At 44.4% G+C, this 19,855-nt stretch overlaps 1 protein-coding gene across 1 annotated transcript in view; it reads left to right on the forward strand.

The window, feature by feature from the left end:
- Nucleotides 1–8,586: 8,586 nt before the first annotated feature.
- The window catches only part of DAW1 (dynein assembly factor with WD repeats 1), a 46,312-nt gene continuing 35,043 nt past the window's right edge, over nucleotides 8,587–19,855 (forward strand). The window contains exons 1-3 of the mRNA XM_063442314.1: nucleotides 8,587–8,682; nucleotides 14,679–14,751; nucleotides 15,474–15,618. Of these exons, the coding sequence (XP_063298384.1) occupies nucleotides 8,643–8,682; nucleotides 14,679–14,751; nucleotides 15,474–15,618 (258 nt within the window). The 5' untranslated portion in view covers nucleotides 8,587–8,642. The remainder of the gene's footprint in view (nucleotides 8,683–14,678; nucleotides 14,752–15,473; nucleotides 15,619–19,855) is intronic.

The following is a 19,855-nucleotide window of genomic DNA, read 5'->3' on the forward strand; positions in this document are numbered from 1 at the left end:
GCCCATGTCTCTTAGTGTCTCCCAGTGTCTATGACCCATGTGTCTCAGTGTCCCCATGTCTCTCATTGTCCCCTAGTTACATGGGGACAGTGGGATACATGGGGACACAGACACTAGGGGACACAGGGCAACATGGGAACACAGAGACATGGCGACACTGGGAGACATAGGGCACTGAGACACTGTGATACATAGGGACACTGTAATACATAGTCTCAGTCTCAGTGTCCCCGAGTGTCTCTGTACCCTAGTGACATGAGGACACTGGGAGACATGGGGACACAGACACTAGGGGATACTGGGCGACATGGGGAAACTGAGCAACATGGGGACACTGGGAGACAGGGAGGCACTGTGAGCAATCCATCTATACAGCAGAATCAAAGTGTAAGTCGTTTTTTGGTGATTTTACAGAATTTTATCTTATGTCACTGCTTGTGATTTACATCATGTGATGTCATGCGTACATAATTAGTTATGCAAATTAGTAAGGCCTATTTTTTTTTCCAAGAAAGGTGGCAACCCTAACTACTCTTCACATACTCTTGCTTAAGTATGGAAACTTAAGAGGGATATATGGAAACAAAACTTGTGTGGACTGGCTGAAATTAAATTAGTTAAGGTAATGCTGACTTTGGTCTCTCTAACACTGTGGCATGTTCCCTTTCTTCCACACTCACTACATCCACATTTTCTCTGTCTCAGAATGTATACCAGGAGCTTCTGCCTGCTAGTAAGAAGGTAAGAAGACAACTGGACATGTGAGTCCTAGGGGACAGTCCTTGGAAAGCATGGAACGAGCGCATCATTAGACGCATTTATGCCACGCTCAGGATGCTGTTGGCCAGCATACATTCATGCCAGGCTAGCCTTCCAATTCTTTGGGCAGACACGCCTCCTTTTTGGGCATGTTCGTCCCTTTCGGGAGTCCTGGTTACATGATCCACGTCAGTGGTCCACCCTTTTACACAGCCAATTGACTTCCTGCTTCACTGGACACTGCTGTTAGAGGGTATGGATTTACTTGAAAGATGAAAGATCTTTATAGCAAAGCTGTATTTCTAACACTATAATGCCCCTCTGTTACTCCAGCCACCATGACCAGTTGAATGGTTTGAAGTGGTTATGATACCAATAGGGGAATTGTAAATGAAATAAATAAAAATATGTCGCCTAAGGGGTTAGAGTAACGCTTTAAGGATTGAGCAAATTATATCATAATCCAGTTCAGACATGGTAAAGCCAGGGCAAATGTTGCAAATAAAGACGAGACATTGAAACCTAGTTTAAAGTGACACGGTGAGCACCATAACTACTTCAACTAATTGAAAAGAGAAATTGCACATTTTGTCTAAAACATTCCGACTAAAGTACCTGTCAGCCATCCAGCCACAAGAGGCTCTCTATCCTTAAGATTTATATTTTTGATGTTGTTCATGATTTGCGTCATCACGCACAGCATGCAATGCTTGATTACACTGAAAACATCTAATAGACCTCGAGGAGAAACATTGGATTCATTGCTTCTTTTTGAGAAGCAGTGTATTGGTGGAACATGGCATTTTCCGTGCATGTAGCCCCATGTAGCAAAAGCGCAGCTTAGCGGAAAAAGGGCCTTGGCAGGGGTTAGGAGGCGGGCTTAGGAGGAAGCAGCCTGGACTGGTGGGTTGTGGGAATAGGGGTTTGGCTATTTAAATAGGTAGCCATTTTGCAATGTACACTTTTAATTTCCTACCTGGTGGAGTTTGGGTGCACCTGTGTGCTCTCCGACTTGCTGGGTAGGGTTCTCTCTTTTGTCTCCTTCTGCAGGGCCATGGACGTCGTGGAGAGGCTCCTGGAGGGGATCCGGACGGCGGCGCGGCAACAGGGAGCGGATTGGGTGCAGCCCCAGCTAGGCCCGATCCTGTCGGCTGCGGCCGGTCAAGATGGCGGAGGCAGGCGCCCAGCGCGGGCCAGGCGGCCCCCGATGCGATTGAGTCCATGCGCGGTGCCCGGGGTCGGCGGCACTGGCGGGCAGGAGGCGGCAGGGGAAGGCCGCTGCAGGCTCGGAGGCCGCCTGGTCGAGGCTCTGCCTCCCAGCGCACGGCCGGGGCCTCGGCGGGGTACCTCTCGGCGGGCGGCTGCCCCGGACTTCTGCGGCGCAGGACGGCCCTGTGTGGAGCCAGGTGAGACAGGGTCACGGCCCAGGAGGGCGCCCCCATCGCTGGAGGCAATGGACGGTGGAGCCCGGGCTGGGATGGCTCGGAGCAGCCCCCAGGCACAGCAGGCAAGTGCAGGGGGCCATTCTGGGGGCCCTCTTGGCGAGCTGGTCAGGGGGGGAGCGCGGCCTAGGTCTGGTGGGCGGGTAGTGAGGGGGGATGGCGGGCGGGTAGTGAGGGGGGATGGCGGGCGGGTTTCCCCTGGAGTGCGGGTGTCAGGTGGGGGGGCAGACACCTCCCAGGAGATGAGGGGGGCAGGGAAGGGACAGGTTTCTGGGGTGAGGGGTGCGAGGTCGCCAGGTGGTTCCCAGGGGGCGCTGGGGGGGTCCCCAAGCCAGGCGGGCGTGGGGGTGGTCTCGGGTGGTAGGGGTAAGGGCAAGGCCCCACGTCTCGGCCAGCCTGAGGTAGACCCTGGAAGGAGGGTGGTGCAGAAGCCTGGGGCTCGGGGGGGTTTTGGGGGCCGCTTGCCTGGGCAGGGTGGGGTGGGGGCGGGGGTAGGCCTGGACAGTCCTAGGGCCGAGTGTGGGAGGCTGGGGGGAGGTAGGCCTGGTAGGAGGTCAGGTTTGGAGTCTAGCAGCATTAGCCCCTCGCCGGTTAGGGTCGCGAGGTCACGTGGGGTTCATAGGAGGTCCCGGCACCGACCGTTCCTCGTCTGGCAGCTCGGCAGGGGCGAGGTCAGGGTCCCCCAGGCGGAGGCAACGTAGTCCACAGGGCGGGGCTAGCCAGGCCCCTGAAGCGCAGCAGCGGGGTGGCACACGACGGGAGGCCTTGACAGCAGGCAGGCGCTCCCCGGGTCGGGACGGGAGGGTGGATGGGGGACAGTACACCCTGCCCAGGACGTCTTCTCCTCGTTTCAGTTCTCCATGCCGCTCCTCGTCAGCGTTCTCAAGGCACCGGGTGGGCTCTCTGGTTGGCGGGATATCGGCGGATGTCGCTCATCCCAGCCGTTAACAGCGCAGCCCCGGGTGGTTCCGGATCGAGGGGCTTGGCCGGTGAGTCCAGTGAATCACTACATTCCGGCGCATTAGTACAAACACTGCAATCACTCCTCCACTCACTGGGGGCGGGGGGTGGTACAAAGAGTAGTGTAGCACAGGTGTGGGCACAAGGGGCGGTGGAATCGGGGTCCGGTGGCAGGTCCCCAGCGGTGGCGGCTTCCAGCAGGGATGCGGGGGCGGCGTCAGGCGCGGGGAGACGGGGAGTGAGCGGGCGGAGTTGACTGGGGGAGTGCTGGATGCGGCGAGGCAGCATGCGTACGTGTCATTCGCGGGCCCGCTCGGGGTGCACCTCAAACAGGAGGTGAAAGAAAAAATTTAGAAAGGGGAATTCTGTGAAATCTTTTCCCTTCTTCCTTTGGAGGACTTTATTGACCTCAAGGAGGATGATAAGAAAGACGAGAAAAAGGAAGAGGAAGAGAAGCGGCGGCGGTATCGTAAGATACCGAAGTCCTTTGGTAACTGGTTGAGGGCGTTCTGCGTACTGGCCAGCGTGATCGGGGAGAAATCGTGCTCATCCCTGTTTTGCTACTTGGACGGAATCTGGGAGGCATACCGCACCTATGGCGGACTGGCCTGGTGGCGGTATGACGAGCAGGAGTTCCGGCAGCAATTAGCGGCTAATCCGGGTATGAGGTGGGACCAAATGGACCTGCCTCTCTGGATGAAGCTGATGATGGCGCAGAAGGCGCAGCCCTTTCAGCACGCGGCTGGCGCTAAGGGTCAGTCCGCCTCGTCAGCCGCCTTGCAGAAGTGCTTAGGCTGGCTCTTCAACAAAGGTCAGTGCAAGTGGGGTACGTCCTGCCGCTTTAAGCATGAGTGCTCAGGCTGCGGGGGGGCTCACGGGCTCCAGCACTGTTTCAAAAGAGGGAAGTCGGGGGAACAGGGGCTCCTGCCGCGGTGGCCACGGAGGCCACGCGCCTGGGTTTGGGGGATGAGTTGGTTAAAAGGATTGGGAGATGGGAGTCCGTTCGGTTCCGCACGTATGTACGATTGGGCTTATTGGATCAATAGGGCAGGCCTTGGGGGGACTTCGGTGGGGAATGGGTGTTTTCATCCTGTTTTTCCTTCTTCCCCAGGCTGGGTCGCATGGATAGTGGGCCATTCCTTCGTTTTCTGGGCCGGAAGGAGGGCTGCAGCTCGAGCTCAAGGCCAGCAGCTGGGCTTTCCGAAGGACCAACTGGCGGTGCGCTGGTGGGGGTATAGGGGATGTTGCTGGGGGGACGTCTGCGGGGCGATATTTAGGATGGTCACAAGCGGGGCGAGGCCGGATATGCTGGTCCTACATGCGGGTGGCAATGACCTGGGTCTCATACCGCAGCGGAGGTTAGTCAAATGGATGAAGCAAGACCTCAATAAGCTGGTCGATCTGCTTCCTGGGGTGATGCTGGTGTGGTCAGAGATTGTCCCGAGGCGGCGATGGCGGCACACGCGGGACCCAGTGGCCATTGACAGATGCAGGGGTAAGGTTAACAGCTTAATGGCGAGCTTCGTGAGGAAATTGGTCGGAGTAGTAGTGAGACATGGGGAATTGGAAGGCGGGTTGCCAGGGTACTACCACCCAGATGGCGTTCATCTTTCGGCTGTGGGTTGGGACCTGCTGAAATTGGGTTTGGAGGAGGGGATGCAGAAGGCACTCTTTCTCCGGGGTGGCGGAGCTCAGACAGCTTTAAGGGGTCAAGGTCTGAGCTTGTGGCGGTATAGGGAGCTGAGAGAGAGGACATAGGCTCCCTATGAGGAACGTGAGGAACATGAGGAGCATGGAGAATTGTGGTCACTGGTGGTTGGTAGGTTTCGAGTCCTGGAGGTGGCTCAGAACCTGGTGGGGTAGGGGTATCCGGGTATACCCCTGCCGTGGTTACTTATGGTTGGCACTTAATTGGTTCAGGTTGGAGTAGGTTGAAAATTGATATATATATATATATGTGTTAAGTATGTTGGGGTCATTGCCCTTTATTAAAAAGGACACGGATGCGAGGGGCGGAAGGTGGGGGCAATGACCCATGTTTATATGTTAATTTATTTGTTAATGTATTGCTATCATTATTATGATTGTTATTATTAAGCATTATTATTGTTATATTATTATATTTGTTTAATAAAACTGTGGACAATTGTATCCATATACCCTAGTGTCAGCGTGTTATTGGGATAGGAATGTGAGGGGTTTTGTCCAAGGTTCCGACTGCCCATATGGAGACTATACACCAGTCATGTTCTGTAGGTCTGCAATGCCCATCGATGAGAAGCAATTGATTGGACCAAAGATCATCAGGACTGTTGATATAATAATGAACGACTGGGGTTGTAGCAATGATTTTGTCCATTCTGATTTACAGGTAGGTTTTAGTGCATTCTGCAACTTTTTTTTTTTTTTTTTTTTTTACAAGGAGTGATCACAATCTGAAAGGAGCACTATAGGGTTAGGAATGCAAATGTGTATTTGGCTGGCCCCCCACCCGCCTTAAATACAGTTAAAACTAACCTTATTTGCAGTGCTGTGCTAATCTGACAGCGCTGGCACCACCCCCTTGGCTGAGATCAACAGAATTAATTATCTCAGCCAATCCAATGCTTTTTCATAGGAAAACACTGGGAAACTATTGAATCAATGCATCTCTATGGGGAAAGTTTAGCACCTCCATGCATAGCGTGAAGAGGCTGAAGGTCAGTGCTGTCTGAATAACTGCCACTGGAGGTGTCCCTAGGCAGCAATGTAAACGCTGCCTTTTTTTAAATGAAAAGGCAGTATTTACATGAAATGAAACACTGCAGGGACATTATATATACACCAGAACAACTACATTAAAGCGGCACTGTCATGCCGAACTTACCTTTCCTCAATCTCTTCCTCTTCTACCCCTCTCTCAGGATCTGTTCTTCTTTTCTTCCTGTCTTCTTTAGTTTTCTTTAAAACCATAAGACAAAGTAGGGACTCTTTGTCTTATGGGATTCCTCCGCTTGACCAGCTCTGACCAGCGGAGGAGCAAAGTGTGCTTCATTTCCGCTGGTCAGAGCAATTTTCCCATGATCCCTAGCTTTCCTCCCTGTTCCCACAATGCTTCCTGTCAGTATTGCCAAACGTCCTGTCACTTAGACAGAACGCCGGCAAAACTGCCGAATTGCATCCTAACAGAATTCTCCATTGGTGTTAGGATGCAATTCGGTACTTTGTTTGTATCGGAATTTCATTCTAATGAATGAAACTCCGATCCTATTCATTCCCACGGTATCAGGGAGCTATCTACTAAAAGGCTGAAAGACCTGAATTGGTCTTTCAGCCAACTTTACTAATACTAAGTAAAGATTACTTAGTATTAGTAAATAATATGCCCCTACTCGCTATACCGCGAGTAGGGGCATGTCTAGTAAGCAGTGAGCAGCCTGTGGCTGCTCACTGTAAAAACCAAAAAAAAACCTAATAAACACCCCCCCTCCCCTGCGCGGTGGGTGGGGGCCCTAATAAAACAATAAGGGGGGGGGACCTACTGTCCTCCCCCCGGCCCCCACCCCTGAGCGGTGGGTGGGGGCCCTAATAAAACAATAAGGGGGGGGGACCTATTGTCCTCCCCCCCTGGCCCCCACCCCTGCGCGGTGGGTGGGGGCCCTAATAAAACAATAAGGGGGGGGACCTACTGTCCTCCCCCCCGGCCCCCACCCCTGAGCGGTGGGTGGGGGCCCTAATAAAACAATAAGGGGGGGGGACCTACTGTCCTCCCCCCCGGCCCCCACCCCTGAGCGGTGGGTGGGGGCCCTAATAAAACAATAAGGGGGGGGACCTACTGTCCTCCCCCCCTGGCCCCCACCCTTGCGCGGTGGGTGGGGGCCCTAAATGACCCCCCCCCCATCAAGGTGACTAGGGGTCCCAAGCCCCTAGTCACCCCCCACCCAAAACATTCTATCCCCTACCTACCCCCCTCACCCTAAAAATAGTGAGGGGGGAATAAAATAACTAACCTGTAAAAAAAAAAAAATTAAACTTACCATTTGACGTCTTCTTTTTTCTAAATTCTTCTTACTTCAGCCCCCCAAAAGGCCAAATAAAAATCCATAAACCCGTCGCACTTTAAAAAAAGAAAAAAAAAAAACCGAGCGCAAACAAAAATTAATCCATGTTCACCCATGGAGGGCACGCCGCGTACTGAGCTCCGCAGGGCGGGTCAAGGCTTATAAAGCCTTGCCCCGCCCTGCAATTAGGCTTAGAACACAATGATTGGTTGGTTTAAGCCAATCAGAGTGCTCTGTGTCATTTTACACAGCGTGGGAAAATTCAAAAGAACTTTCCCACGCTGTGTAAAATGACAGATCACTGTGATTGGATGGTTTTCAAGCCATCCAATCACAGTGCTCTGTGTCATTTTACAAGCGTGGGAAAATTCCAAAGAACTTTCCCACGCTTGTAAAATGACACAGAGCAGTGTGATTGGATGGATTTCAAGCCATCCAATCACAGTGCTCTGTGTCATTTTACACAGGTTACATACCTAACCTAAAAATAAATATATTCACACTTTAGAATGTTCGTTTAACAGTACCAATATATTTAGTTTATTACAAAAAAAAAAAAACTGGTGGGTGCTGCTCCAAGTGTTCGTATTGGTAATCCTCCACTGGGAATCCTGGGACAAAGTTATAAAGGTCGAACCGTCAGCAGGAATATCCTGTAGGTTTCTCCCATTGCATTGATTTAGAACTTTGACCTGAAATGTTCTTTAATAATAAACATGTTTATGGCAAATGCTGTTTTGAAAGATTTATTGATCAATGTATGCATGGAACAGATAGATTAGGACATTGCGTAATAAGGTGTGATATCCTACTAAGGTTAAAAGTTATAGTTTACAGATATCCTGATATCCATCTGCATATCATGTTTTCACAGGACACTATTTGAGAATGTGAAGCTTGTAAAATCTGCTGCAGATAACAGTCTAATTTTATGCAAATAATATACATTTGTTATACACTATACTGCTTAGTATATAAATAATGACATGCATGTGTCACTCCTAAGACCTGTATCAGGTTAAGTTAGACTGATTCCACATTACTTCCATGATCAGTTATAGGAGGTAACATTATCAGTAAATAGGTTTGTAGCTCCCACATGAGCAGTGTGATGGAGTGAGGGTTCAATAAAATGGCATAGTAACTGGTGGGGGTTAAACTATAGGGATTGGGGAGAAATCCAGCTCTGGGAGGATTGGAAGCTTCATGGAAAGACCTGAGCAGACAGACAGACTCTCTATAAACATGTGATTGTGCGAGACCAACTGCAGCCGGAACTACTGGAAGCGGGCAGCGCTCCGGCCGGACTCTGAATGTGGTTGCACCGCGCCGCCCGGTCTCCATGGTAACCGTGGAAGGGCGGGTCCTGGCAGTTTGCGGCTGCGCGCTGGGTCTGTTTCATGTCTCCATAGTAACGGCACGCCGTGTGAGGGGTATCAAGATGCGGCTGACACGGTTTTTGCTCCGGTATTATCCGCCAGGTAAGAGGATCACAACAAAGCGGGCACTCACCGCGGCTCACCTACCGGAGGGGTTAATGCATGACATCCCCTGTGTATCGGTACCATACGGCAACGGTGCGGGTGTGAGAGACCCGGTAGTCATCAGTTAATAGGACATTGAAAGTTAGGGGTTCAGGACTGGGGGACGGTTAGGAGTCGAGGACTGGGGGACAGTTGGGGTGAGGTGTTCAGAACTGGGGGCCAGTTAGGGTTAGAGGTTGAGGATTGGGGGGCCAGTTAGGGATAGGACTAGGGGAACAGGCCGGGAATACCTGCACCGGATTTACTTGTCAGGTGCCCCCTGCACCAAACCAAATAAATGGCAGCTAAAGTGAGTTTAATTAATTTATCAAGTGGCCATTTCAGGCATAAAACATCTAAAACTTATGCATTGGATATTGATAACTGCATATGTATAAATGTTTGTATGCGCATAGTTCTGCTTAGTAATTAGGTACACAGGTTTTAAGGCTAGTTAAATCTATGAGTAAAGGGACACTATAGTCTCCAGAACAACTAAACAGCTTAATTAACACAGCTTAATGTAGTTGTTCTGGTGTCCACAGCCTGTCTCTGCGGGCTTTTTAATGTAAATACTGCATCTTCAGAGTAACTCAGATGGCCACTAGAGCTGCTTCCCTGGCCCTTGCTGCACGTGTTGAGTATCTCCTCGCCCTGCATGGAAGAGTTGAACATTGATTCGGGAGAACAGGAAACAACAAAAATACATGGTGCGCTAATGAGAGATAATATTAACAAATGAGATCATATTTACAAAGAGAGTCTCTGAAAATACAAGGTGGGCCTTGGGTAGGTCTTCTTAGGTTCTTGATAAGGTCCTCAGTGGTTAATATGAAAAACAAAAGTGAACACAAAAAAAGACCAATAGGGCAAAACCGTTAGGAGATGGTGTCATGGACAACACAGAAATAGAAAAATGCCCAGCTCTAGGTAAAACAGCATACAGTGGCATTTGAAACTCCCCACATGTAGGATATAGCTGGACAATAGGTGATTCTTCAAAACTTTTTTTTTTACAACGTCTCAAATACGCGTCAGCATATAAAATACATAAGAAAAAAATAAACAATGGTGCAATAACGTATAACACCTGCAGCTACAGACAAACACTGAAGTCCTAAGAGTGCCAACTTACAATAAAAAGAGCTATAACCAGCTCTAAGTAAAACAGCATATAGTGATATTTAAACTCCCCACATGTAGGATATCCTTCTGGTGATGAATGGAGTGCAGGATTTATGAAAGGCAAAAGCACAAAAGAGAGCCCATAGTGTGCTCAATAGATAAAATTGGTGCTAAAAGGTAAAATGAAACATACTTACAATATATAGAGCAGCCGCACTGCTCTATGAACCAGGCGTGCGTGGAATAATCCCCACCTAAGGATTTCTTTTGTAGTACTGGATTTTTTAAAAGAGTAAAAAATCAACCAGGATAAAAATAGCAAAAATAAAAGTAGAAGGACTGACCATAGAAATATAGGTAGTCTAAAAAGTACTTTTATTATAACAAGATCATAAAAAACACAACGCAACGCCCAAACGCCCAAAATAGGCCTTTTCAAGTGTAGACAGATACTCCTGGCTTGTTAAATTTTATAGGCAGTACAAATGGCTTAAAATTTGAAAATTGGCGCCATAATGACGTCATTGTCATGTGACCGCGGTCACATGACATACACATAAATACAAGATATACATAAAAAATAAACAGTGATCGTTTTACATAAATAAGTGAATGGGATGATTCAAATCCCATATTAGATACCAGAAATTAACTTTTGTGTAGAGGGAAAGGGAAGTGAAACAAGGGAATCTAAAGGTGAAAGGTTGCGAAATCGCGGACATGGGTGGGGTTGGCAGTTGCCGAGAGGCAGTATTGGGGAGTGGAGTTATGATCACGTCCGAAATGGACGGCCATCTTGGTTGTGGGCAAAGTAATGGAAAGTGATAAAATAGAAGTGAAATTTTAATTATGGCAAAGTGAATATATCATTCTTTATAGAAGAAGGATTTGGGTAGCTTTTAAAGGGACAAGCAAGCATATAATAGATTATAGTATATCTATGACAGATTCACATGTTAAATAAACATGTAAAGTATAATATACGGTACGTACAATTCCATTAGCTTATATTTCATTAGAGTGTAATCAAAATCATAATAAGGCTACTTATTGGTTACTTAAATATTTAACTTGGGGTTGTGAGTAAAAGTTGATAAATTAATATATTAAAAAGGTTGTTGATATTAATATTAAAAAAAAAAAATTATAGAAAATTAAAAAGGTCAAAATCTGCATTTAAGCCGTCAGGGGTGAGTGTCTTAACCCCTTAAGGACCGCTGACGGTTCAGGACCGTCAGCGGTAAAACGTGCGTTTGGACCGCTGACGGTCCTGAACCGTCATAACGGTTTTGGGCAACTTACCTGATCGCCGTCGGTCCCACGGCGGCGATCAGCTCTCCTCCCGGTCCAGGGGGACTGCCTGTCTGCCCGGGCAGTCCCCCCTCGGCAGATCAGGACCCCACGGCCATGTGATCACTCGATCACATGACCGCAATAGGGGTCTTTGTATCTGCCTGCAGGGGGACTGTCTGTGCTGACAGGCAGTCTCCCTGCAAGTGAAAAATCATAAAATAAAGTTAAAAAAATAGCAATCAGTGTAAAAATAATAATAATATGTGTATATATATATATGATATATATACATGTATTATATCTATATATACCTATATATAATATATGTATATATATCATATATATAATGTCACACTAAGTGAATTTTTATATTTATATATACGTATATTAATATAAAAATACACTTATATTTAAATTACACACGAATATATACAATATATATAATAACTATATATATGGTATATATATATTATTATAAAATACAAATAATATGTTAATAAAAATAAATAACAAAAAATAAAAATAATTTTTAATAATTAAAAAAAAATTATATATATATATTCAATTTTATTCTAACAGTATTTTGATATTGATATATATATATTTATATCAAAATACACTTAGAATGTAATGATATATATATCTATGTATAAATAAATAAATAAAAATAATACGAAATATACATATGTCCACATACAAAATTACATTAATAATTTCATAAATATACACGTAGACGTCAAATATATAAATATGTATATATATTAAAATTCTACGTGCATATTTATGTAATATTTTTACCTAATTAAGTAATTTTAATGATTGCAATTTGAGGGACCTGCCTGCCAATCCAGGCCAAAAGTCCAGATAATTTAATTTGCTAGCACTGTGCTTAACCCTGTAACTTTCTATGACACCCTAAATCCTGTACATGGGGGTACTGTTTTACTCGGGAGACTTCGCTGAACACAAATATTAGTGTTTCAAAACAGTAAAACATATCACAGCGATGATATTGTCAGTGAAAGTGAAGTTTTTTGCATTTTTCACACACAAACAGCTCTTTCACTGAGGATATTATTGCTGTGATATATTTTACTGTTCTGATACACTAATATTTGTGTTCAGCGAAGTCTCCTGAGTATAACAGTACCCCACATGTAGAGGTTTTATAGTGTTTGTGAAAGTTACAGGGTCAAATATAAGGCTTGATTTTACTTTTTTTTTTTTATTGAAATTTGTCAGATTGGTTAGGTTGCCTTTGAGAGCGTATGGTAGCCAAGGAATGAGAATTAGCCCCATGATGGCATACCATTTACAAAAGAAGACAACCCAAGGTATTGCAAATGGGGTATGTTCAGCCTTTTTTAGTAGCCACTTAGTCACAAACACCGGCCAAAGTTAGCGTTTTTTGCATTTTTAACACACAAACAAATATAAATGCTAACTTTGGCCAGTGTTTGTGACTAGGTGGCTACTAAAAAAGACTGGACATACCCCATTTTAAATACCCTGGGTTGTCTACTTTAAAAAATATGTACATGTTAGGTGTGTTTCGGGGATTTATGACAGATAACGGTGTAACAATGTCACTATTGATACATTTAAAATATATATATATTGAAACAGCAATTTCCTACTTGTATTTATAGGCCTATAACTTGCAAAAAAAAGCAATAAAGCATGTAAACACTGGGTGTTTTTAAACTCGGGACAAAATTTTGAATCTATTTAGCAGTTTTTTTCATTAGCTTTTGTAGATAAGTAAAAGATTTTTCAAGTAAAAGTCCAAAAACATGTTTTTTTTTTTATTTTTCACCATATTTTATTATTTTTTTTAAATACAATATATGACATAATATAAATACTGGTATGTAAAGAAAGCCCTTCTTGTCGTGAAAAAAACAATATATAACTTGTATGGGAACCGTAAATGAGAGAGCGGAAAATTACAGCTAAACACAAACACCACAAAAGTGTTAAAACTGCTCTGGTCCTTAACGTACAAACATCGCAAAAACAGGCCGGTCCTGAAGGGGTTAAGATTAAGTTTGTTTTCCTGGCACTATAGTGGTCCTTTAAGTCCTCTGATAGATAGCCACTAGAGGGACTTTCGAAAAGTGTTTTAAACGACGCTGGACGTCCTCACGCAATGCATGAGGACCTCCAGCATCGCCGAAATCCCCATAGGAAAGCATTGAATAATGCTTTCCTGTGGGGAGGACTAATGCATGCGCGCGGCCATTGCCGCACATGCGCATTAGGTCTCCCTGGCCGGCTGACGTTGGGCATTAAGACTATAGTGTTAGGAATGCAGATATGTATTCCTAATGCTCCAGGGTCCCTTTAATTTAGAAACACCCACGGCAGTCAAGTTGACAGCCAGGAAGATTTCCTGGTTCACTCCGTGTGAACTATTGTTCAAGGGGAAGTAGCAATCTCGAGTTTTCACAGAAAAGCATTTTACTGAGTTATTGGTGCATTTGTGGCAGTTGCTGTGAATGCGCCAATTTCATCCAGAGAGGAAGGGTACACTTGTCATTAAAAGTTTTCTGGGGCTGGCACAGTGTAGTAATGAGAGAGGACTCACCGCTGGTGAAAAAGATTCTTATTATAATTACTATTATTAAAATGCATTTTTTAACCCCTTAAGGACCAAACTTCTGGAATAAAAGAGAATCATGACATGTCACACACGTCATGTGTCCTTAAGGGGTTAAACATATGTGCATGGAGTGGGGGCGTATGACATTACAAGGGTTCAACGTGAATGTCGCATTTAAGTCCAAAATAACTTTGAACAGCAACACTGGATCTCCAAAGGGAACTTTTGTGCCAGGGCTAGTTGTACCCCCGGCATATGTGACTTAATGTGCAATTCTGTGCAAAAATTCTGTATGTCGTCTGAGCACACTGGGTGCTGGCCACAGACGTTTTCGGCTTATTCTCTTGTTTGCAGCGCTGGGAGCTCATCTGCATGAGGATGCTTGATTTCGCTTCCATGCCTCCCTATATTTACAGTTATAATTATTTATTTTTGTAATTATCCCCTTCCTCCCCTGTCCACCCAAACCCCTCGCTGTCAGAGCACACACAAAGCTGGGGAAACGGCCCAATCAAATGCTCCTCTGTGAGAAGCATTTGATTGGACCGCACGAGGGAGGTAGTGTTGTCAGATGGGGCATGGAAAATAGTGTGGGGTGCTTTGCATTGCATTGGATTAAAGGTAAGTTTTTTTTTTTTTTTTTTTATTCTTTGTTTTTAATTTTATAACAATGTGCTGGGTGGTCTTATGTTTATAAGCTTATACAGATACTTTTGTTTATTCCTGTGGTTCCTAATTCCGTCCTCATGACCCAGCAACAGACCAGGTTTTGTCAATATCTTCAATGGAATAAAAAAGGGAAATACATAATCCTGGATTGTTGGTGGGCCATGAGGACTGGTTTTGCAACCACTGGTTCATTCCAATAATTTGCTGGCAGCTAAGATTTTAAAATATATTTGATAATTTTTTTTATTTATTTCTCTTGTTCCAGGTATAATTTTAGAGTATGAAAAGGGAGGAGACCTGAAGACCAAGTCAATTGATTTACTCGAACTATCTCCCATGTAAGTCACTATTATATATGTGCCCTTGTAGACATCTTGTGGAATTTCTGTAAAAATGGAAATCATGGGGTTATATATAAAAAGCAACTGTGGTGCACTATACTGAAAGTGGAGCACTGACATTATATCACTTTGCATTGCGAATGTTACAGCTATGAAAAGGTGGAGAGCTTTGGAGACTGCTAGGATTAAAATATGTACCATTTTGCTTTCTAAACTCATTTCAAAGTACAATGTTTAGTTATATAGTTCAGTACTAGCAGTAGTTTCATTCTCAAGCAGTGGAGAGAAGCCTGCTGCTGTATTTACCAGCTTTCCAATAATCAGCTATATTTATCAGCTTTCCAATTGTCCCAGGTTCAGCAGGACCATCCCAAATTCAGTTCTGTCCTGTCGTCATGCTTATGTTCCCTGAAGCCGCACATCTTGGTGTGGGCATGGGACCACCAAGCCTAACGTGTGCCTATTACCCACCTGCCACATAGAGGGTGGTGGAAGGTGTAGAGCTAATCACTGGATGCCTATCAAGTTATTATTACCCTCTTCTTTTTGTTGGGTATCTCTTGTTAATTGGGGGGACTTTGATGTTTTTGGAGGAGAACCTTCCTCTTTCCAATCAAAGCAAGAGGAAGATCCTCCAGAGCGATCTTTCACTTATAAGATCCCCTGTTTTCTGATTCTTGTAAATTAGCCTTTGTTAACAAGCCTCTTGCTGTTTGTAGGACTAATGTAGACTCTCTAGTAGCGGAAATCCAGAGAGCTGAGCCACTGATCACAGTCTCAAGGACCCAGCAAGTAAAACAGCTCATCCTGAAGCTACAGGAAAAAATCGCAAAGCAGGATCACCACAAGTTTTATCTTTTCAAGGTCAGTGATATGTTATGTACTCACATCCTCCATTGATAAGCCTGGGTGCCTCTTACCTCTCTCTCTCTGTTTTTCTATAGAGTGCTCCTGGCCTTTATTAGTAGGATGTACAGAGTTTAGAGTTATAATGTTTTATTGCTCACCTGTTAATTCGTCTCATAAGCAAGCATGGTTATAACTGTAGACCATGGAAAGGCATAGTTGGAGTTCTACAACAACTTTAACATTTTGACCAACTTTGCCGTTGAGCCTTATAGACCGTACTGGGAGTCTAGAGCCAGCATACCTGGAAATAACTAGTGGTGTTATAATATTACCGTGTATTTAAAGCAGGTGCTGAATACTTGATACCATGGTAAGCGTTTATCCAATAAATGATTAATCTTCTAATTATTTGGTTCATAGATGTCACAACCACACATGTTATTAGCTCCCATACAAATAAATTCTACTTAATCACTTTGTCATTCACTCTCCCACACAAAGTACATGGTCAGCACTGATATACAATCTACTTTATTAGTGATAAATTAAGCTTAGGGCTTGCTTAGTATCTTGTAAGGACACTGAAGGCACTCAGATATCTTTAAAAGTAGGTGTATATATTAGGTTTAAAAAAAACCCAATATGAAACAGAGTGCTACAATCACCAATATGGGTCACTCCACCTCACATAAATGAATAAATAAAACAGTAAAAGTGGTGAGAGCTCACACAAAACAAAATATAAAAATAGTTACCCCCAGGGACGTTTTAGCCGAGAGGCTAACAAGGCATTTGCCTTTTCCAGGGGGCGGCAAAAAACGCCGCCCCCAAATGCCCAGGGCAAATGCTTTGTTAGCCTTGCGGCTAACTGACAATCCCTCTAGGCGGGCGATCTGCTGGGTGGCGCTGGCGGGCGGCTGGCGAGGGAGCACTTCCTCTGAGCTGTCTGCTCAGCTCCCTCGCGCGCCGCAGAGTGAGGCTGGGAGCCGGAATATGACGTCATATTCCGGCTCCCAGCCTCACTCTGCGGCGCGCGAGGGAGCTGAGCAGACAGCTCAGAGGAAGTGCTCCCTCGCCAGCCGCCCGCCAGTGCCGCCCGCCTGCTCAGCAGCCACTGGACCACCAGGGAGAGAAGGATTCCCCCCCCCCCTCCAGCCCCCCCCAGCATTCCCAAAGGTAAGGAGGCTGGGGGGGGGTTAAATAAAAAAAATAAAAAAGTGTGTGTATGTCTGTTAGTGTGTGTGTGTATGTCTGTTAGTGTGTGTGTGTATGTCTGTTAGTGTGTGTGTGTATGTCTGTTAGTGTGTGTGTGTATGTCTGTTAGTGTGTGTGTGTGTGTGTCTGTGTATGTCTGTTAGTGTGTGTGTGTATGTCTGTTAGTGTATGTCTGTTAGTGTGTGTGTGTATGTCTGTTAGTGTGTCTCTTAGTGTGTGTGTGTGTGTGTGTGTGTGTATCTGCTAGTGAGTGTCTGTTAGTGTGTGAGTGTTTCTGTTAGCTAGTGTATGCGTATCTGTCGGTGAATGTGTGTGTGTGTATTTAGAAGGCGGAGGCGGGGGAAGGGTTGGCCTAGGGCAGCACAAAACCAGGATACACCACTGGTTATGTTCAGTTAAAATCCTGTAGAGATATTTAATATTTTGTTTTGTGTGTGCTCTCACCACTTTTACTGTTTTATTTACTCAGATATCTTTATTTATTTTTTAATATTGATTTGTTACAGAAATTATACCAACTTAATATTAACATTTTGTGAAATAGGCATTTTAATCAAGTATTAAAAAAAAAAAAATGATTTAAAAGCCACGCATTCCCTTTCTTGTGATGTTTTCTGTAGTACCTATATTTGCACAGTAGAAGGCTCTGTTGTTCTTCTGTAAATTCTGACAAACTGCATTTATTTATAATATAATCTATATTAATAGTTTTCTTTTGTCTATAATGTGTTAATTGGTTACATTGCCAGATAGTAACTCTCTGGTTCCGCATGTGACCCTTCAGAACTTCTAGGTCAGATGGTCCTAAAGTAAATGTCTAGGATTTTAAAGGGTCATTGGTTCCATAGCTCATTAGTGCCTTGTAATTAATCAGTGAATCATCTGTGGCCTAAATGACAGCGACAGCTGTAACATGATCACATTTATTGCTAGACTTTGTATAATCGTATACAACTGCTTAGACTTGTTATTGTGTTAAATATCTATACGTAAACGTTTGTAATAGTGGAGAAAAAGACTTTTGCTGTGGTTTAGAGATGAAAGCTAATTATCTCACTAAGCAGCAGGGATAGAAAAACAGCTATTGTTCTGATATATCTTGGATTGTCAGGTTTGTCACTTCACTACATTTTATTTCTTTTACATTTTTTAAAAACACTTAGGAATTCTCCAGTCTGATAGGCAATTGTTGAGTTTGCTGCCCGACAGTGTGTGAGATTGATGAACTCCCTGTGTCAGATCAGTTGACTGATCATAGCCAGGATCATTTTTTTTCTCATTTTTATGGAGAAAAATCTGCCATTAAATTGAATCTAGCTGGAATACTAAACAAGAAATCCCCAATGGTCTGGTTAATTCTAGGTTTTCAGAAGCCATGGAAAATAAAGCATCTGTTTAAAAGACCAGTAAAAATTTTAACGTAATGCCTTTTGTGGTTCTTTAGGAAGTGAGGGGGTAAATCAAGTTTTCTCTCTAGGACTTGGCTGTATTATTACTAATGTGCTTCTATTGTGCTGAAAGACTTTAATCTACCACTCGATATCTGCTTTAATGTTTCTGGTTACAGTAGTGGCAGAATGTGAAATGTAAGAGATTAATCACAATAGCAACACTTCCAGTGTTGAATTATTAATTACACTAATAATGTGATGTAGAGTGGGAGCACAGCTGGCCCTGCGTATTATCATTTGTACACTCGGAGCCGAGTTCACATATTTATAAGGTTACTCCAACCTTTCTTTATGATCTTGTTATTTTAAGTCATAATGTCCTATTGGGCATTCTTCTTTAGGCTTCTCTCTTTAACCCTAAAATAACTAATAAAAATAACATTTCTGAAATCCAGAGCTGGGCAAAGCTCCTAGCGCTGCCCTCGATTCCCGTCTGATGCCACCGTAGCCGTCGTGAAGACCAATCAAGTGCTCCTCATAGAGAAACATTTGATTGGACTGTCTCACTGGCTCAGATTTATTCTTTGTACAGAATAGATATTAGGCAGATTGTAACTCTAAGTCACCTGTGCTGGTAGGGCAAGTGACCTTCGGATTTATTTCAGTAAGTTCTTCTGCAGTTACTTTCACAATGTTTTCGCTTTTCTTTCAATTTAATCTGTAACGTTTTGGATTCCAATGCTTTTTTTGATCCATGTTCTACTCTTCTCAAACTATACTGCTCTCCTGCTCGACCTCATTACAAAAAGAGAAAATGGGAGGGTCCTTTGGGGTCTTTTATATGCACATCTTCATGTTGATTGGATGATTATTTTTTTGATTTTTTTTTTTTTTACTAGTTGCATTAACTGTTTTTTTTGCTGATGGAAGTTTCAGTAAAGAAGGTAATGCAGCTATTAGCCTCCTGTCTTTAATAAAAAAATTGATTATTCATTCACCAAGACCAGAATAATCCCAAATTAGTTTGCATCTCTTAATATGCTCTGCGTTTGAACAGCTGGACGTGTAGTGAAGAAAGATAAAATATTTGCCAAATCCTACTCCCACCTTCACTTCCTTTCTATCCTTCTGCTCCTAGCTGCTGGTGATGTGTCTCCTAACCCCGGCCCCCTCGCAACAAACTCAGCACATACTAACCCAAGGATCCACACTAATCTCATACCCATCTCATGTTCCTCTAAATCCTCCTTCAATACTGCCCTCTGGAACGCACGCTCTGTTTGCAATATAACTAAATCCACTGCTGTCCACGACTTCTTCATCTCTCGTTCTATAGATTTACTAGCCATAACAGAAACCTGGCTCTCCCCCTCTGACACTGCCACCCCTGCATCTTTGTCCTTCGGTGGTCTCCAACTTACCCACAACCCAAGAAACTCTGAATGTAAAGGTGGTGGTGTTGGGTTTCTCCTCTCCCCTCACTGCTCTTTTAAACCTCTTCCCACCCCCCCTTCTCTCTCTTTCCCATCATTTGAAATACACTCAATTCGCCTTTTCAAACCCTTCTCTGCTAACATTGCTGTTATTTACCGCCCCCCTGGTTCCCCTCTTCTCTTCCTTGACCACTTTGCTGCCTGGCTACCCTA

This window comes from Pelobates fuscus, chromosome 2, assembly GCF_036172605.1.
Source record: "Pelobates fuscus isolate aPelFus1 chromosome 2, aPelFus1.pri, whole genome shotgun sequence".
NCBI classification, from domain to species: Eukaryota; Metazoa; Chordata; class Amphibia; order Anura; family Pelobatidae; genus Pelobates; species Pelobates fuscus.